This window comes from Pristiophorus japonicus, chromosome 14, assembly GCF_044704955.1.
Source record: "Pristiophorus japonicus isolate sPriJap1 chromosome 14, sPriJap1.hap1, whole genome shotgun sequence".
Taxonomy (NCBI): domain Eukaryota; kingdom Metazoa; phylum Chordata; class Chondrichthyes; family Pristiophoridae; genus Pristiophorus; species Pristiophorus japonicus.
In genome coordinates, this window is record NC_091990.1 from 9217670 (window position 1) to 9233133 (window position 15464).

At 45.6% G+C, this 15464-nt stretch overlaps 1 protein-coding gene across 11 annotated transcripts in view; it reads right to left on the reverse strand.

The window, feature by feature from the left end:
* Window positions 1-15464, reverse strand: part of LOC139279698 (nuclear receptor coactivator 7) — a 115622-nt gene that overhangs the window by 80443 nt on the left and 19715 nt on the right. For all 11 annotated transcript variants that reach the window (XM_070898828.1, XM_070898827.1, XM_070898826.1 and 8 more), the window contains one exon: window positions 8430-8614. In XM_070898828.1, the coding sequence (XP_070754929.1) occupies window positions 8430-8614 (185 nt within the window). The remainder of the gene's footprint in view (window positions 1-8429; window positions 8615-15464) is intronic.

Consider the following 15464-nt stretch of genomic DNA (forward strand, 5'->3'; position numbering starts at 1 on the left):
AAATAGGTGCAGGAGCAGGCCATTCAGCCTTTCTAGCCTGCACCGCCATTCAATGAGTTCATGGCTGAACATGAAACTTCAGTACCCACTTCCTGCTTTCACGCCATACCCCTTGATCCCCCGAGTAGTAAGGACTTCATCTAACTCCCTTTTGAATATATTTAGTGAATTGGCCTCAACTACTTCCTGTGGTAGAGAATTCCACAGGTTCACCACTCTCTGGGTGAAGAAGTTTCTCCTTATCTCGGTCCTAAATGGCTTACCCCTTATCCTTAGACTGTGACCCCTGGTTCTGGACTTCCCCAACATTGGGAACATTCTTCCTGCATCCAACCTGTCCAAACCCGTCAGAATTTTAAACGTTTCTATGAGGTCCCCTCTCACTCTTCTGAACTCCAGTGAATACAAGCCCAGTTGATCCAGTCTTTCTTGATAGGTCAGTCCCACCATCCCGGGAATCAGTCTGGTGAATCTTCGCTGCATTCCCTCAATAGCAAGAATGTCCTTCCTCAAGTTATAGACCAAAACTGTACACAATACTCCAGGTGTGGCCTCACCAAGGCCCTGTACAACTGTAGCAACACCTCCCTGCCCCTGTACTCAAATCCCCTCGCTATGAAGGCCAACATGCCATTTGCTTTCTTAACCGCCTGCGTACCTGCATGCCAACCTTCAATGACTGATGTACCATGACACCCAAGTCTCATTGCACCTTCCCTTTTCCTAATCTGTCACCATTCAGATAATAGTCTGTCTCTCTGTTTTTACCACCAAAGTGAATAACCTCACATTTATCCACATTATACTTCATCTGCCACGCATTTGCCCACTCACCTAACCTATCCAAGTCACTCTGTAGCCTCATAGCATCCTCCTCGCAGCTCACACTGCCACCCAACTTAGTGTCATCCGCAAATTTGGAGATACTACATTTAATCCCCTCGTCTAAATCATTAATGTACAATGTAAACAGCTGGGGCCCCAGCACAGAACCCTGCGGTACCCCATTAGTCACTGCCTGCCAATCCGAAAAGTACACATTTACTCCTACTCTTTGCTTCCTGTCTGACAACCAGTTCTCAATCCACGTCAGCACACTACCCCCAATCCCATGTGCTTTAACTTTGCACATTAATCTCCTGTGTGGGACCTTGTCGAAAGCCTTCTGAAAGTCCAAATATACCACATCAACTGGTACTCCTTTGTCCACTTTATTGGAAACATCCTCAAAAAATTCCAGAAGATTTGTCAAGCATGATCTCCCTTTCACAAATCCATGCTGACTTGGACCTATCATGTCACCATTTTCCAAATGCGCTGCTATGACATCCTTAATAATTGATTCCATCATTTTACCCACTACTGAGGTCAGGCTGACAGGTCTATAATTCCCCACTTTCTCTCTCCCTCCTTTTTTAAAAAGTGGGGTTACATTGGCTACCCTCCACTCGATAGGAACTGATCCAGAGTCAACAGAATGTTGGAAAATGACTGTCAATGCATCCGCTATTTCCAAGGCCACCTCCTTAAGTACTCTGGGATGCAGTCCATCAGGCCCTGGGGATTTATCGGCCTTCAATCCCATCAATTTCCCCAACACAATTTCCCGACTAATAAAGATTTCCCTCAGTTCCTCCTCCTTAATAGACCCTCTGACCACTTTTATATCCAGAAGGTTGTTTGTGTCCTCCTTAGTGAATACTGAACCAAAGTACTTGTTCAATTGGTCTGCCATTTCTTTGTTCCCCGTTATGACTTCCCCTGATTCTGACTGCAGGGGACCTACGTTTGTCTTTACTAACCTTTTTCTCTTTACATACCTATAGAAACTTTTGCAATCCGCCTTAATGTTCCCTGCAAGCTTCTTCTCGTACTCCATTTTCCCTGCCCTAATCAAACCCTTTGTCCTCCTCTGCTGAGTTCTAAATTTCTCCCAGTCCCCAGGTTCGCTGCTATTTCTGGCCAATTTGTATGCCATTTCCTTGGCTTTAATACTATCCCTGATTTCCCTAGATAGCCACGGTTGAGCCACCTTCCCTTTTTTATTTTTACGCCAGACAGGAATGTACAATTGTTGTAATTCATCCATGCGGTCTCTAAATGTCTGCCATTGCCCATCCACAGTCAACCCCTTAAGTATCATTAGCCAATCTATCTTAGCCAATTCATGCCTCATACCTTCAAAGTTACCCTTCTTTAAGTTCTGGACCATGGTCTCTGAATTAACTGTTTCATTATCTGAAGGCAGTACTGATGACAGTGCGCGCAATCTGTGCAGTGACCTGCTCTTCCCCTGTCCACTTCCTAACATGTGTTAGGTATTTTATCGTCCTTGGAAGAATGAATGGCTGACTGTACCCTGCTGGTGTCTGGAAGAGTCCGTGTTCCATGTGTATGTTGAATGTGCGAGGTTGTGGCCCCTCTCCCAATATTTGAAGGGGCTGCTCCTCAAATTCTGGTTGCACTTCAGTCCCACACTCCTGATCTTTGGGCACCCTGTGCGGAGGGCAGCGGGCAGGTCGGAGGGCCTCCCCGTAGGACTGCTCCTGGGCACGGCCAAGGGGGCCATCAGCCGGTCCAGGCAGCGGGCGGTCGAGGGGGTCGTTCAGCCTGATTTCCTGCCTCCCTTCCGTGGTTACATCCGAGCCAGGGTGTCCCTGGAGATGGAGCACGCAGTGTCCACCGGTACGCTCGCGGCCTTCCGTGAGAGGTGGGCGCCAGAGAGACCGGAGTGCATCATCACCCCCGGCAACCAAATTTTAATTTGACCCTTAATGTTTAACATTTAATTTGTCGATGTTTGTCGGTTTTAGTGCCCCCCCCCCACCCCTCTTTTAGCCAGAGGGCACTTGTATAATTTGTGTTTTTGGTGCCCTCAAAAAAAAAACAAGGGGGCACTTGAAAAGTTTTTGGAGTGTGAGCCCCCCTTTAATCAGGGGGCACTTGTTTAACAAAAATAGTTGTACCCTGCTGGCATTTGAACTCATTCCGCTCGCCTGCAGTCTAACACTTATTTAACAGTGCTTCTACTTCAAAAATATAACAATAAGAACGGTTACACTGAATGGAGTCCTGCCGCCTTCCAAATGTCTAGAAAAGTGATGCACAGAAACATTAACGTCATCCTACGGCCCAAGTGTGAGCCCAGGTAAACGGACTGCATGGCTCAAAAAAGTATTTGGATTTTATATTCTTTTAAACACTTTAGGAGGGGGGGGGGGGCGGGGGGAGATTATCCTGCTTGTTCATTTTTCTGTGGAGACAAAATCCTTTTTTATAGCAACAGCCGCCTAATTGATTTTGAGCACAAGCAATGATCTTGGCTCACTATGTTGCCACTGTCAACTCAATGTTTTCACCTGAACAGTCAGCTATCCACAACAGCTCCCTGCATTGAATGAATGCACTCATGCTTGTGCAGACCATGGCAAATTTTCCACTCAACATGTTCAGATCAAAAGTAATTGAACTGATTCACCCAAAAGTTATTTTTTTGTCAATTTTTGCCCTTGCACTCCTGAAGTCGCTGGACTAGAAATTGAATTGCGTGCGAAAATGGGCGCATGGGGAGAGGACTCGGGCGAGGGGTGGGGGGGGGATACAGACTACCTGTGTCAAATGGTACCAAGGCGGGCAGAATCCGTGCTGCCTGATGATTAGAATGATTTGTGCGTGCAGCCAGCGCTACTCGTTCTATTCATTGGCTGCTTGCCAATCGGGGGAGGCCAAGACGCTACTTAAAGGCACCCAGCATCTCTTAAAGGGGAGTTGCATTCTGGCTGCAAAACCTGTATTGCAAGTTCTAGAGGAGGGAGAGAGCGGGCACCAAGGTTCTCTGACGCTGCGCTGGATGTCTTGGGGCAGGCAGTGGTGAGGAGCAGGGACATCCTTTCCTACGCCCCTCTCTAAGGGGGCAGGAAGCCTCCAGGCACCTAGTTAGGAGGCAGTGGGAGGAGATAAATGAGGATGGCAATGCCTGCAGCATTGCCACAAGAATATAGCTGCAGTGTCGGGAAAAAAACAATGATCTAACTAGAATTGTCAAGGTAAGAAGACTGCTAAAATACTTTCTCATCACAACTGCAGCACTCACAGCCTCATTAATGACAAAAACAACTTGTATTTATATAGCGCCTTTAACGTAGGGAACCATCCCAAGATCCTTCACAGGAGTATTATGAAATAAAACATTTGACACCGAGCCGCACCAGTAGAAATTAGCGCAGGTTGGTCAAAGAGGTAGGTTTTAAGGAGTGTCTTGAAGGAGGAAAGAGAGCTAGAGAGGCAGAGAGGTTTCGACAGGGAGTTCCAGACCTTGGGTCCCAGGCAACAGAAGGCACGGCCACCAATGGTTTGGCGATTATAATCAGGGATGCTCAAGAGGGCAGAATTAGAGAAACGCACACATCTTCGGGGTTTCTGGGGCTGGAGGAGATAACAGAGATAGGGAGGGCCGAGGCCATGGAAGTATTTGAAAATAAGGATGAGAATTTTGAAACTGAGGCGTTGCTTAACCAGAAGCCAATGTAGGTCAGCGAGCACAGGGATGATAGGTGCGCGGGACTTGGTGCGAGTTAGGACACGGGCAGCCGAGTTTTGGGTCACCTCTAGTTTACGCAGGGTAGAATGTGGGAGGCCAGCCAGGAGTGCGTTGGAATAGTCAAGTCTAGAGGTAACAAAGGCATGGATGAGGGCTTCAGCAGCGGATGAGCTGAGGCAAGAGTGGAGACGGGTGATGTTACGGGTGTGGACATAGGCGGTCTTAGTTATGCTGCGGATGTATGATCAGATCAGCAACAATTTTATTGAATGGCGGAGCAGGCTCGAGGGGTCAAATGGCCTATTCCTGCTCCTATTTCTTATGTTCTGATGTGGTTGAAAGCTCATTTCAGGGTCAAATATGACACCAAGATTGCGAACTGTCTGGTTCAGCCTCAGAGCACTGCCTCCCCCCACTACCCTGCACCATCCTACAATCACTGCACCACACCTCACTAAACATCCTTCTCCTAATACTCACACACACACACCATTATTACAAACTTCCCTTACCCACAACTCACATCTTACACTGTCAGCTACACTACCATTACAGCCATATTCTCCAAAGCCTTCACTTAAGACGCTCCCAAACCACTTCACTCTCTTTTGCCGGTGAAATTGGCACACAGCAGCAGGTAACAGGTTGCCACTGGAGGAGAGCCCACCTGCACACCCGCTACTTCCTTGATTAGAATGTCCTGGCCATCAGGGGAAGGGGCAGAGTGGAGGCCGTGGCCAGTGGTGGCGGTGGGCACACAGTGCGGGGTTTCTTTATACTTACTCCTCTTTGTCTCTTCAGACTTGTCCCTCACCCTGCACACTCTGCATGACAAGCTTTCAACACCCACTTCTTACTCTCTGCTCTCCGTCACATCATAAGCTAACCCCTGTCCCTTTCTTTTATTACAGCTGCTGAGAATGTCGACGCCCCTCAGCCAGTGGAGGAAGAGGAGTGCGGTGCTTGCAAGCAGCAGCTCAGATACTGAGAGTACACGGACGTTAGAGGCTAGGTAAGAGGCGGATCTGTACGTGGTGACCCACCAGGTACCAGTGCACAGGAGCTAGGGCAGGGGGATCTGACGCTACAGGTTCCAGTTTGGCAGAGGGCGAGGTCACATACTAGTTCCACTGCAGAGGACCTGTATCCCACTGAGGGGGCCTAGGCTACTGAAGACTCATATGGAAATTCTTGCGCAGTCCGCCTGAATGCCTGTGCACAATGTCACGGAACATGGGGAAGTCATGCTCCAACTTATCTCACAGCTTTACGCAGAGCAAGGAGACCATTCTGTCCAGCATGAAGCGAGTGGTCAGCTCCATCAGCACAGGAGTAGAACCCACCATGATGGAACGTTTTACGACAACTCTGGCAGCTTCCACAGCAGCACAAACTGTAGCCAAGGAAGCTCACAGGTTTACTGTGCTAACTCACGATGCTGGTATGAAAGCTCAGACCGCTGCCAGCTTGGCTTTGGGGCCACAGTTGAAAGGGGTTTCCAGAGCGTCAGATTACTCCTGCATTCGGTTCTGCAGCAGGGCCCGAGGAATGTTGAAGAGCTGCCTCAGGAGAATGGCCCTTGGCTCCATAGGAGAGGCACTTGCTGTCCTCTCAGGATGATAGCATGTCCGCCTCTCCTGCAGCTACTCCGCCACTGCACTTGCTGGTGGGCCCAGATTGCTGCAACCCACCCGGAGATGCTACAGCCGGATCCTCTTGGCCTAGAGCTCGAGGTCATCCTCCAAGGCCGTCTGAAGTGTCCTCGGCGCATGCCCAGCAACCTTCCACCTCCCAGAATCATTTGCTTACTTACTAGTGCAAAATTGATATTTGCAAATAACTCTCCTCCTGTTGATACATTAGTGCTAGCCTCAGGTCCCCAAACATTCCCATTCCCATTCCCCATCCTTCTTCTGTTTTTAGATTCTTAAAAATCAGAATGCTATTTTATCCAGCTGAGTCTGAACATACAGTGCTACTTATTTTTTTTCAGCTGACATGTTCTAACTGGGACAGAGGTTATAGCTGATGAATCTTTAGAATAAAACAATCATAAAACGGCGCCTTGGAGTGTTCTGTTACTGTTTCCAGCTCAGTAATTTAATCAGCCCTCAAGGAAGCAATTTCTCCAACCTGCTGTCCACAAAGTAGGAAAGCTTAAAATGGGGACAGTAACACACGAGCCAGTCTCACCATCACCATAAGGATCCTGGAGAGATCATTAAAAAGCATAGGGACTTTTGAAAGAAATATAACATTGAGTTTGCTCTCGTAAATGATGTTTGCTGCAGGCGTACACTTACACAGCTAACCTGGTCTGAACTGGTTTGGCCTAGTTCTGTTCAAATATTCCAATCAATTGACCTGTAAAATTCTTCATGCCGTATAGTTTTCGTAACCTTTTAGTACCAAGTCTAAAACCAGACAAAAGTGGGATCGGGTCGGGCTCAGGAATGGATATCAGAAGTAAACACAGACAGCAGTAATAGATTTCTTACTGGTACACTGGCTGGTAAATCCATTCATAAAACAATAACACTCCTAAAAGCAGCTTTGATAATGGATTAAGTGTTATTCCAGTGATTCCTGCTGCATGTGTCTTATGCAGCCAACAGCAACTCCAGCTAAACTTGCTGGATTTGCAAAGACCAGAGGCCAAGACACTTGTTTTTTTACTGGGTCTTCCTGGTGGGTGACCTGAGCTAATCCTCGCTCTGGGCTGAAGACCGGACCGTGCATTGGGAGTCAGTGACACTAGCACAGGGCTCACATCATTTAAAAGCAGCTTTAGATTAAGTGCAAGCGGCTTCTCATTTTATTGCTGTTCTGACTGGAGCTACTTATCAGATTGTCTGTGGACTGTTATCCGTCACTGATAAAACACAGAACAATACGTGAATGATCCTAGGTCATTGGTGCGATGGCTTGTTTGATTCTTGAAGGTAGCAAATAGAATTCCCAGTAGGAAGCTTGCAGCCAGTTCTGGCACAAAGTGGAGAAGACAAAGCTCTCCAGTCAGCTGAGAAGCAACATCCAGAAACATCACCTCGACCATCCCCAACTCACCTTTGTTCAAACTCATCAATGTTCTTCCCTGCTCTTCTCGTCTAAGGGAAATGACTCGCTATGAGGACATGACTTCATCAGTACTCATTACTCCCCAGTACCTCACTCAAGTAGGCGGCTTAACAGTGAGATATTCAACTGTGGAGGGCATCCAAGCCTGATCCTATCCTCAGCCAATGTCCACGCACAGCAGGAGTTAGCAGACTGTGACCAGCAGCAGGAACCATAGGCAGTTTCTGCCTCTCTAATCCCAGGGCACCAAAGCAGTTGTAATACCCTATTTCTGCCTTAGTCGAGATCACTGACACAGACTAGGGAATGAATTGGGAACTTTCCTGACGTGTGTGTCTCAGCTTCCGAACAGATAATCTTACCGAGTCATTGGAAAAGCCTCTATGATCGAAGGGGCTGATTTTAATAGGCGGAGCCCAGGTTGGGGTAGTGGAGGTGGGGGGCAGTTAAAATGTAGCGGGGGATTTAGCCCATTCTTTTCTCTCCCTGATCTGGCCAATTGTGGCAATGACACGCGCCCCAAGCTGCCGAGGGCCTCTGTATATATGCAGGTCTGCTCATTCAACCTGAGGCCCGAGTGGGGAGCGGAGCTATCGCGAGTGGCAGCCAAGGCCAGAGAGACCCAGCAAGGCAAGTTTGATAAACATGATTTTCCTTGTGGACCAGGAGGAGCTGACGAGCTGAACGTCTTCAGAAATGATAGGGTAGAAACTTGGTAGAGAAAATCATTCTTCTCATTAACTGCTAACTTTTTAACAAAGAACATGCTGTAATATACTCCACACATATATAAACACACACATATATTTACCTAGTGAATAGTATTGCTGAAGATCAGAATTCCGTATTCTTCCCGATGGATTCATTATGGATGGCAAATGGGCGACATTTAACACCGCTCCTTCCTTCCTGGTGGAGGCCATCTTGCTGTTGTTATGCTGAGTCCCTGGAGACTTTATTGAGGTGGGTTTAGTTTGTTTAAATTTCTTCTTTAACCTTATGGAAAGAAATTATGTCACTAAACTCTTCCGGCAATCATTGCACATGTAATTCCACTACTCAACCCTGCAAATCCCAGCCTGTCCACGGGATAAAGACATGCCAGGAAGGCTCTTTAGAAGTTGTGATGCTATGAAAGAAAGTTAAAAGGGTCACCCACTGTCATTCAAGAATCTGCTGTATTGCTGGCTCTGCACTCCTGAACAGCAAGGACACCATGTGGTGACACAATGTTCTTGCTGCTCGAAAGTTTAACTCTGTCACAGCAGGGCTGGGACCTGAAATGATGGACATAAAAGAACTTTGTCTTTCTCATTCTCGGAAACATAAACACTCAATTCTATAAGTCCTTGAGATTGAAAATAATTGGAATGAAAGGTTTCAGGCTAAGGGCCATTTTGCCTCAGGGAGAATAGGTTCTGTACACCCACTAGCTTTCATAGGACAAATTGTGCAACACAATCGCAAATTTGTTTTTTATTAAAGACTTTGCAATTTCACTATACATAGCAGATAGCTCCGTGATCCAGTAAGAGCACAGCTTGGCAAATAACTTGGACCTGATGGCTTGCATCCTAGGGTCTTAAAAAAAGTGGCTGCAGAGATAGTGGATGCATTGGTTGTAATCTACCAAAATTCCCTGGATTCTGAGGAGGTCCCAGCAGATTGGAAAACTGCAAATGTAGCGCCCCTATTTAAAAAAGCAGGAAACTATTGACCAGGGTTATGGGGAGCAGGCAGGGAAGTGGAGCTGAGTCCATGATCAGATCAACCATGATCTTATTAAATGGCGGAGCAGGCTCAAGGGACCAAATGGTCAACTCCTGCTGCTATTTGTTATGTTCCTACGTTCTTAAATCAAGGACAAGCACGATATTGCAGCACTGCATCACCCCACAGTGCACAGAGGGAATCTTCCTCAATTGTGTTCAATGGGAAAACACTTTTGTGACATGTCTATGAGCAAATTTTGAAACATATTCAGCAGGTACTATTTGGCCCTCTGTATGGTTGTGTGATTCAAGCAGCATCCTGAACTACACTGGGGAATTTGTGCTGCCCTGTGAAAGGAATGTTGTGATGCAAATGGTCTCAGTGAAGATGATATACAAAGTTAATTAGCTAATTAGCAATCTTGTTGTCCGAGACCTCTTGGGGAAGAGTGACCATAACCTGGTAGAATTCTTTATTAGGATGGAGAGTGACACAGTTAATTCAGAAACTAGGGTCCTGAACGTAAGGAAAGGTAACTTCGATGGTTTGAGGTGTGAATTAGCTAGAATAGACTGGCAAATGATACTTAAAGGGTTGACGGTGGATAGGCAATGGCAAACATTTAAAGAGCACATGGATGAACTTCAGCAATTGTACATCCCTGTCTGGAAATAAAACGGGGAAGGTGGCTCAACCGTGGCTAACAAGGGAAATTAAGGATAGTGTTAAATCCAAGGAAGAGGCATATAAATGGGCCAGAAAAAGCAATAAACCTGAGGACTGGGAGAAATTTAGAATTCAGCAGAGGAGGACAAAGGGTTTAATTAGGAGGGGGAAATATGGTACGAGAAGAAGCTTGCCAGGAACATAAAAACTGACTGCAAAAGCTTCTATAGATATGTGAAGAGAAAAAGATTAGTGAAGACAAACGTAGGTCCCTTGCAGTCAGATTCAGGTGAATTTATAATGGGGAACAAAGAAATGGCAGACCAAGTGAACAAATACTTTGATTCTGTCTTCACGAAGGAAGACACAAATAACCTTCCGGAAATACTAGGGGACCGAGGGTCTAGCGAGAAGGAGGAAGTGAAGGATATCCTTATTAGGCGGGAAATTGTGTTAGGGAAATTGATGGGATTGAAGGCCGATAAATCCCCGGGGCCTGATAGTCTGCATCCCAGAGTACTTAAGGAGGTATCCCTAGAAATAGTGGATGCATTGGTGATCATTTTCCAACAGTCTATCGATTCTGGATCAGTTCCTATGGACTGGAGGGTAGCTAATGTAACACCACTTTTTAAAAAGGGAGGGAGAGAAAGCGGGTATTATAGACCGGTTAGCCTGACATCAGTGGTGGGGAAAATGTTGGAATCAATTATTAAGGATGAAATAGCAGCGCATTTGGAAAGCAGTGACAGGATCGGTCCAAGTCAGCATGGATTTGTGAAGGGGAAATCATGCCTGACAAATCTTCTGGAATTTTTTGAGGATGTAACTAGTAGAGTGGACAAGGGAGAACCAGTGGATGTGGTGTATTTAGACTTTCAAAAGGTCCCACACAAGAGATTGGTATGCAAAATCAAAGCATATGGTATTGGGGGTAATATACTGACGTGGATAGTGAACTGGTTAGCAGACAGGAAGCAGAGAGTCGGGATAAACAGGTCCTTTTCAGAATGACAGGCAGTGACTAGTGGAGTGCTGCAGGGCTCAGTGCTGGGACCCCAGCTCTTTACAATATACATCAATGATTTGGATGAAGGAATTGAGTGTAATATCTCCAAGTTTGCAGATGACACTAAACTGGGTGGCGATGTGAGCTGTGAGGAGGACACTAAGAGGCTGCAGGGTGACTTGGACAGGTTAGGTGAGTGGGCAAATGCATGGCAGGTGCAGTATAATGTGGATAAATGTTAGGTTATCCACTTTGGGGCAAAAACACGAAGACAGAATATTATCTGAATGGTGGCAGATTAGGAAAAGGGGAGGTGCAACGAGACCTGGGTGTCATGGTTCATCAGTCATTGAAAGTTGGCATACAGGTACAGCAGGCAGTAAAGAAGACAAATGGCATGTTGGCCTTCATAGCTCGGAGATTTGAGTATAGGAGCAGGGAGGTCTTACTGCAGTTGTACAGGACCTTGGTGAGGCCTCACCTGGAATATTGTGTTCAGTTTTGGTCTCCGAATCTGAGGAAGGACGTTCTTGCTATTGAGGGAGTGCAGCGAAGTTTCACCAGACTGATTCCCGGGATGGCTGGACTGACATATGAGGAGAGACTGGATCAACTAGGCCTTTATATATTGGAGTGTAGAAGGATGAGAGGGGATCTCATAGAAACATACAAGATTCTAACGGGACGGGACAGGTTAGATGCGGGTACATTGTTCCCGATGTTGGGGAAGTCCAGGACCAGGGGACATAGTCTAAGGATAAGGGGTAGGCCATTTAGGACTGAGATGAGGAGAAACTTCTTCACTCAGAGAGTTGTTAACCTGTGGTATTCCCTGCCGCAGAGAGTTGTTGATGCCAGTTCATTGGATATATTCAAGAGGGAGTTAGATATGGCTCTTACGGCTAAGGGGATCAAGGGGTATCGAGAGAAAGCAGGAAAGGGGTACTGAGGGAATGATCAGCCATGATCTTATTGAATGGTAGTGCAGGCTCGAAGGGCTGAATGGCCCACTCCTACACCTATTTTCTATCTTTCTATGAGGAAAGGTTGAGTAGGTTGGGCCTCTACTCATTGGAAGTCAGAAGATTGAGAGGTGATCTTATTGAAATGTATAAGATTATGAGGGGGCTTGACAAGGTGGATGCAGAGAGAATGTTTCCACTGATGGGGGAGACTTGAACTACGAGGCATAATCTTAGAATATGGGGCCGCCTATTTAAAATTGAGATGAGGAGAAATTTATTTTCTCAGAGGGTTGTAAATCTGTGGAATTCACTGCCTCAGAGAGCTGTGGAAGCTGGGACATTGAATACATTTAAGACAGAGACAGACAGTTTAATAACCAATAAGGGAATAAGGGGTTATGGGGAGCGGGCAAGTGAGTGGACCTGAGTCCAGGATTGGATCAACCAAGATTGTATTAAATGGCGGAGCAGGCTCTGGGGGCTCCTATTTCTTATGTTCTTATGTAAGTAGTTCAATATACAGTTACAAAGAACTAGAATCATAGAAAAATTATGACACAGAAAGAGCCATTCGGCCCATCATGTCCGTGCGGGAATCATTGTTATATTAAGGGAATAAAGTGATTCTAGTCTATTATCATAATGCCCCTTTTCTTATCTGCTATGAAATTTGTATTTATGTAAAAAGTACAAAGGCTTCCACTGTATAAAGGTTGGAACTGAAGCTGCAATGCAAGAAATGAAATCAAATGACCTTAGATCAGGAGTATCCAAGCTTACTGTCTTTGTGGGCTACAGAGGTGTGTACCATACAGCCTTGGGGTCACATGCAAAGTTTAAATCTATGTTCCTATTACAGTCTTTAAAGATATGCTAAGAACAGCCCTTTTCAAACTTCCAGACTCACAAAATTAAAACAGGACATCCCAGTGAATAAGAAATCTAAGAACAAAAAGGACTGAGTTGCCGAGGTTGTTGGGGCTAGAATTTTCCGTCACACATTTTCCGTCAGTTGCTCACAAAACTATGAATTCAAAAGTAATTAATTGGCTGTGAAGCATCTTGGAACATCCTGATAGGTACCATATCAATGTAGCTTTCTTTCGTGCCTCTTGGTGGCACAGCACAACGTCCCAATCATTGCTCCCAGTCAGTGTTTGGGGCTATGCGGCCCATTCACAATTCTGTGCATGCGTGGGTTTTCTCCATTTAAAAACCGGCTTAGCGGCCTGAGCGGGAACGCACGAAGGAACGTTGGTCCTAAGCCACTGACTGTTCCTCAGCCTGCCTCCATCTTGGAGTAACTTTGAACTTTTGTCAAGTGCATCAAGTCCATCTGATAAAATCCTGCAACACCTGGGTCACAGCAGTAAAAGATAAATGGGTGCTAGTTTTGATTGGTCTATTTACCACAACATTTTGTCACTGAAATATTTAAGAAATGAAAGGAAATTCAAGAATTGATACAATTGCAAATACAGTTTCATAAAGTTCGTATATAATTTTTAAAAATTTATATTTATTTTTGTGAAGTGATTGAACCCTAACCTTATTCAGATAGCATAAATCACTGAATATAATCTTGCATTTTGATTAGGGAAGGGGGCATTACTTGAACATTCCTTCACAATCTGTGAAATTCCTTTGCAATCCCCATGCTATTGTGGCCAGAAAGCACTCTCTGTGCTGTGTTGCTGTTTTTGCAAACGTCAGGCATTGTTGAGGGTTAGCTGGCAAAGATTGTTTTCCTCAAATACTGAATAGACATTTATAAAAATGCACTTTCCACTCACCGCCCTCAGTCCCTACCAATGTAATGTGTTGTTTGTAACGATAATTCAAAGCATTGAGTCTGCCGTATGCACTCTTTTATCCCATTGGTTGCCCTGCGATGTGCTGTATTCTCCTCTGTTCACTAGTTTGACCAAATACAATGCAGATTTTTGCTTAGTATCCACATCTACTTTTTCAGTATTAAACCACAAACTTAATAGAGGAAGGTACACAACAGGGAGTAATTATATGGCAGTAATCTAATCAAGAAGTTTCAGATGATATAAATGAAGTGGTTTATATGTGGCACTTGAACCGTGAGATAAGATTACTGCATTGAAATTGCTCCTGTAGATCCATATATACTTTTTAATGTGTTTTTTTCCCTGGCGCTGAACACAGTGACTCGTATGGTGACTCATACTGGGGTGCAGTTCCACACTGCGCTAAATCCTTTGGGACCTCATTCAAGATGCCATTCTTCATGTACTGGTGGGATATTCAATCACGAGCCTGATCCTCTGCTTATTCAATAGTTAACAGCAGAGATCAGTGGATAATAATCATGACAGGGAGACCCAGGGAGATATTTCTTCTCCTGACCAGCCCAAGGGTAATGGACATTACTGCTTCATTTCCACTCCCACTCTGGCTGGGATCAGCGTCCTCAGACTAATGTTCATTATAGGTATTGATTCTTCAATGAGTGTCTATCCTCACTACTTTTTAATTCCTTGTGGCTTTAAAAGTAATTAGCCTTGCATTTAGGTTTTTATGTGGCATTTATAGAATTCACGAGCCAAGGCTAAGTATATTTAGCAAAAAAATAAGATATGGGAACTTGTGCCGACATTGGGAGAACTGTCCCACAGACTAGTCAAGCAACAGTCTGACATAATCATATTCAGAGAATCAGACCTTTCAGTCGATGTCACAGACTCCTCCATCACCATCCCTAGGTATGTCCTGTCCCACTGGCAGGACAGACCCACCAGGGGTGGTGGCATAGTGATATACAGTCGGGAGGGAGAGGCCCCGAGAGTCCTCAAAATTGAAGTGTTTGCAACCATCCTCAGCCAGAAGTGCCGAGTGGATGATCCATATCGGCCTCCTCCCAAGTTCCCCACCATCACTGAAGCCAGTCTTTAGCCAATTAGATTCACTCCATGTGATATCAAGAAACGGCTGAGCGCACTGGATACAGCAAAGGGTATGGGCCCCGACAACATTCCGGCTGTCGTGCTGAAAACTTGTGCTCCAGAACTAGCCTGGCCTCTAGCCAAGCTGTTCCAGTACAGCTACAACACTGGCATCTACCCGACAATGTGGAAAACTGCCTAGGTATGTCCTGTCCACAAAAAGCAGGACAAATCCAATCCAGAAAATTACCAGCCCATCAGTCTACTCTCAATCATCAGCAAAGTGATGGAAGGTGTCATCGACAGTGCTATCAAACGGCACTTACTTACCAATAACCTGCTCGCCGATGCCCAGTTTGGGTTCTGCCAGGACCTTTCGGCTCCAGACCTTATTATAGCCTTGGTCCAAACATGGACACAGAGCTGAATTCCAGAGATGAGGTGAGAGTGACTGCCCTTGACATCAAGGCAGCATTTGACCGATGTGGCATCAAGGAACCCTAGTAATACTGAAATCAATGGGAATCAGGGAGAAAATTCTCCACTGGCTGGAGTCATACCTAGCACAAAGGAAGATGGTT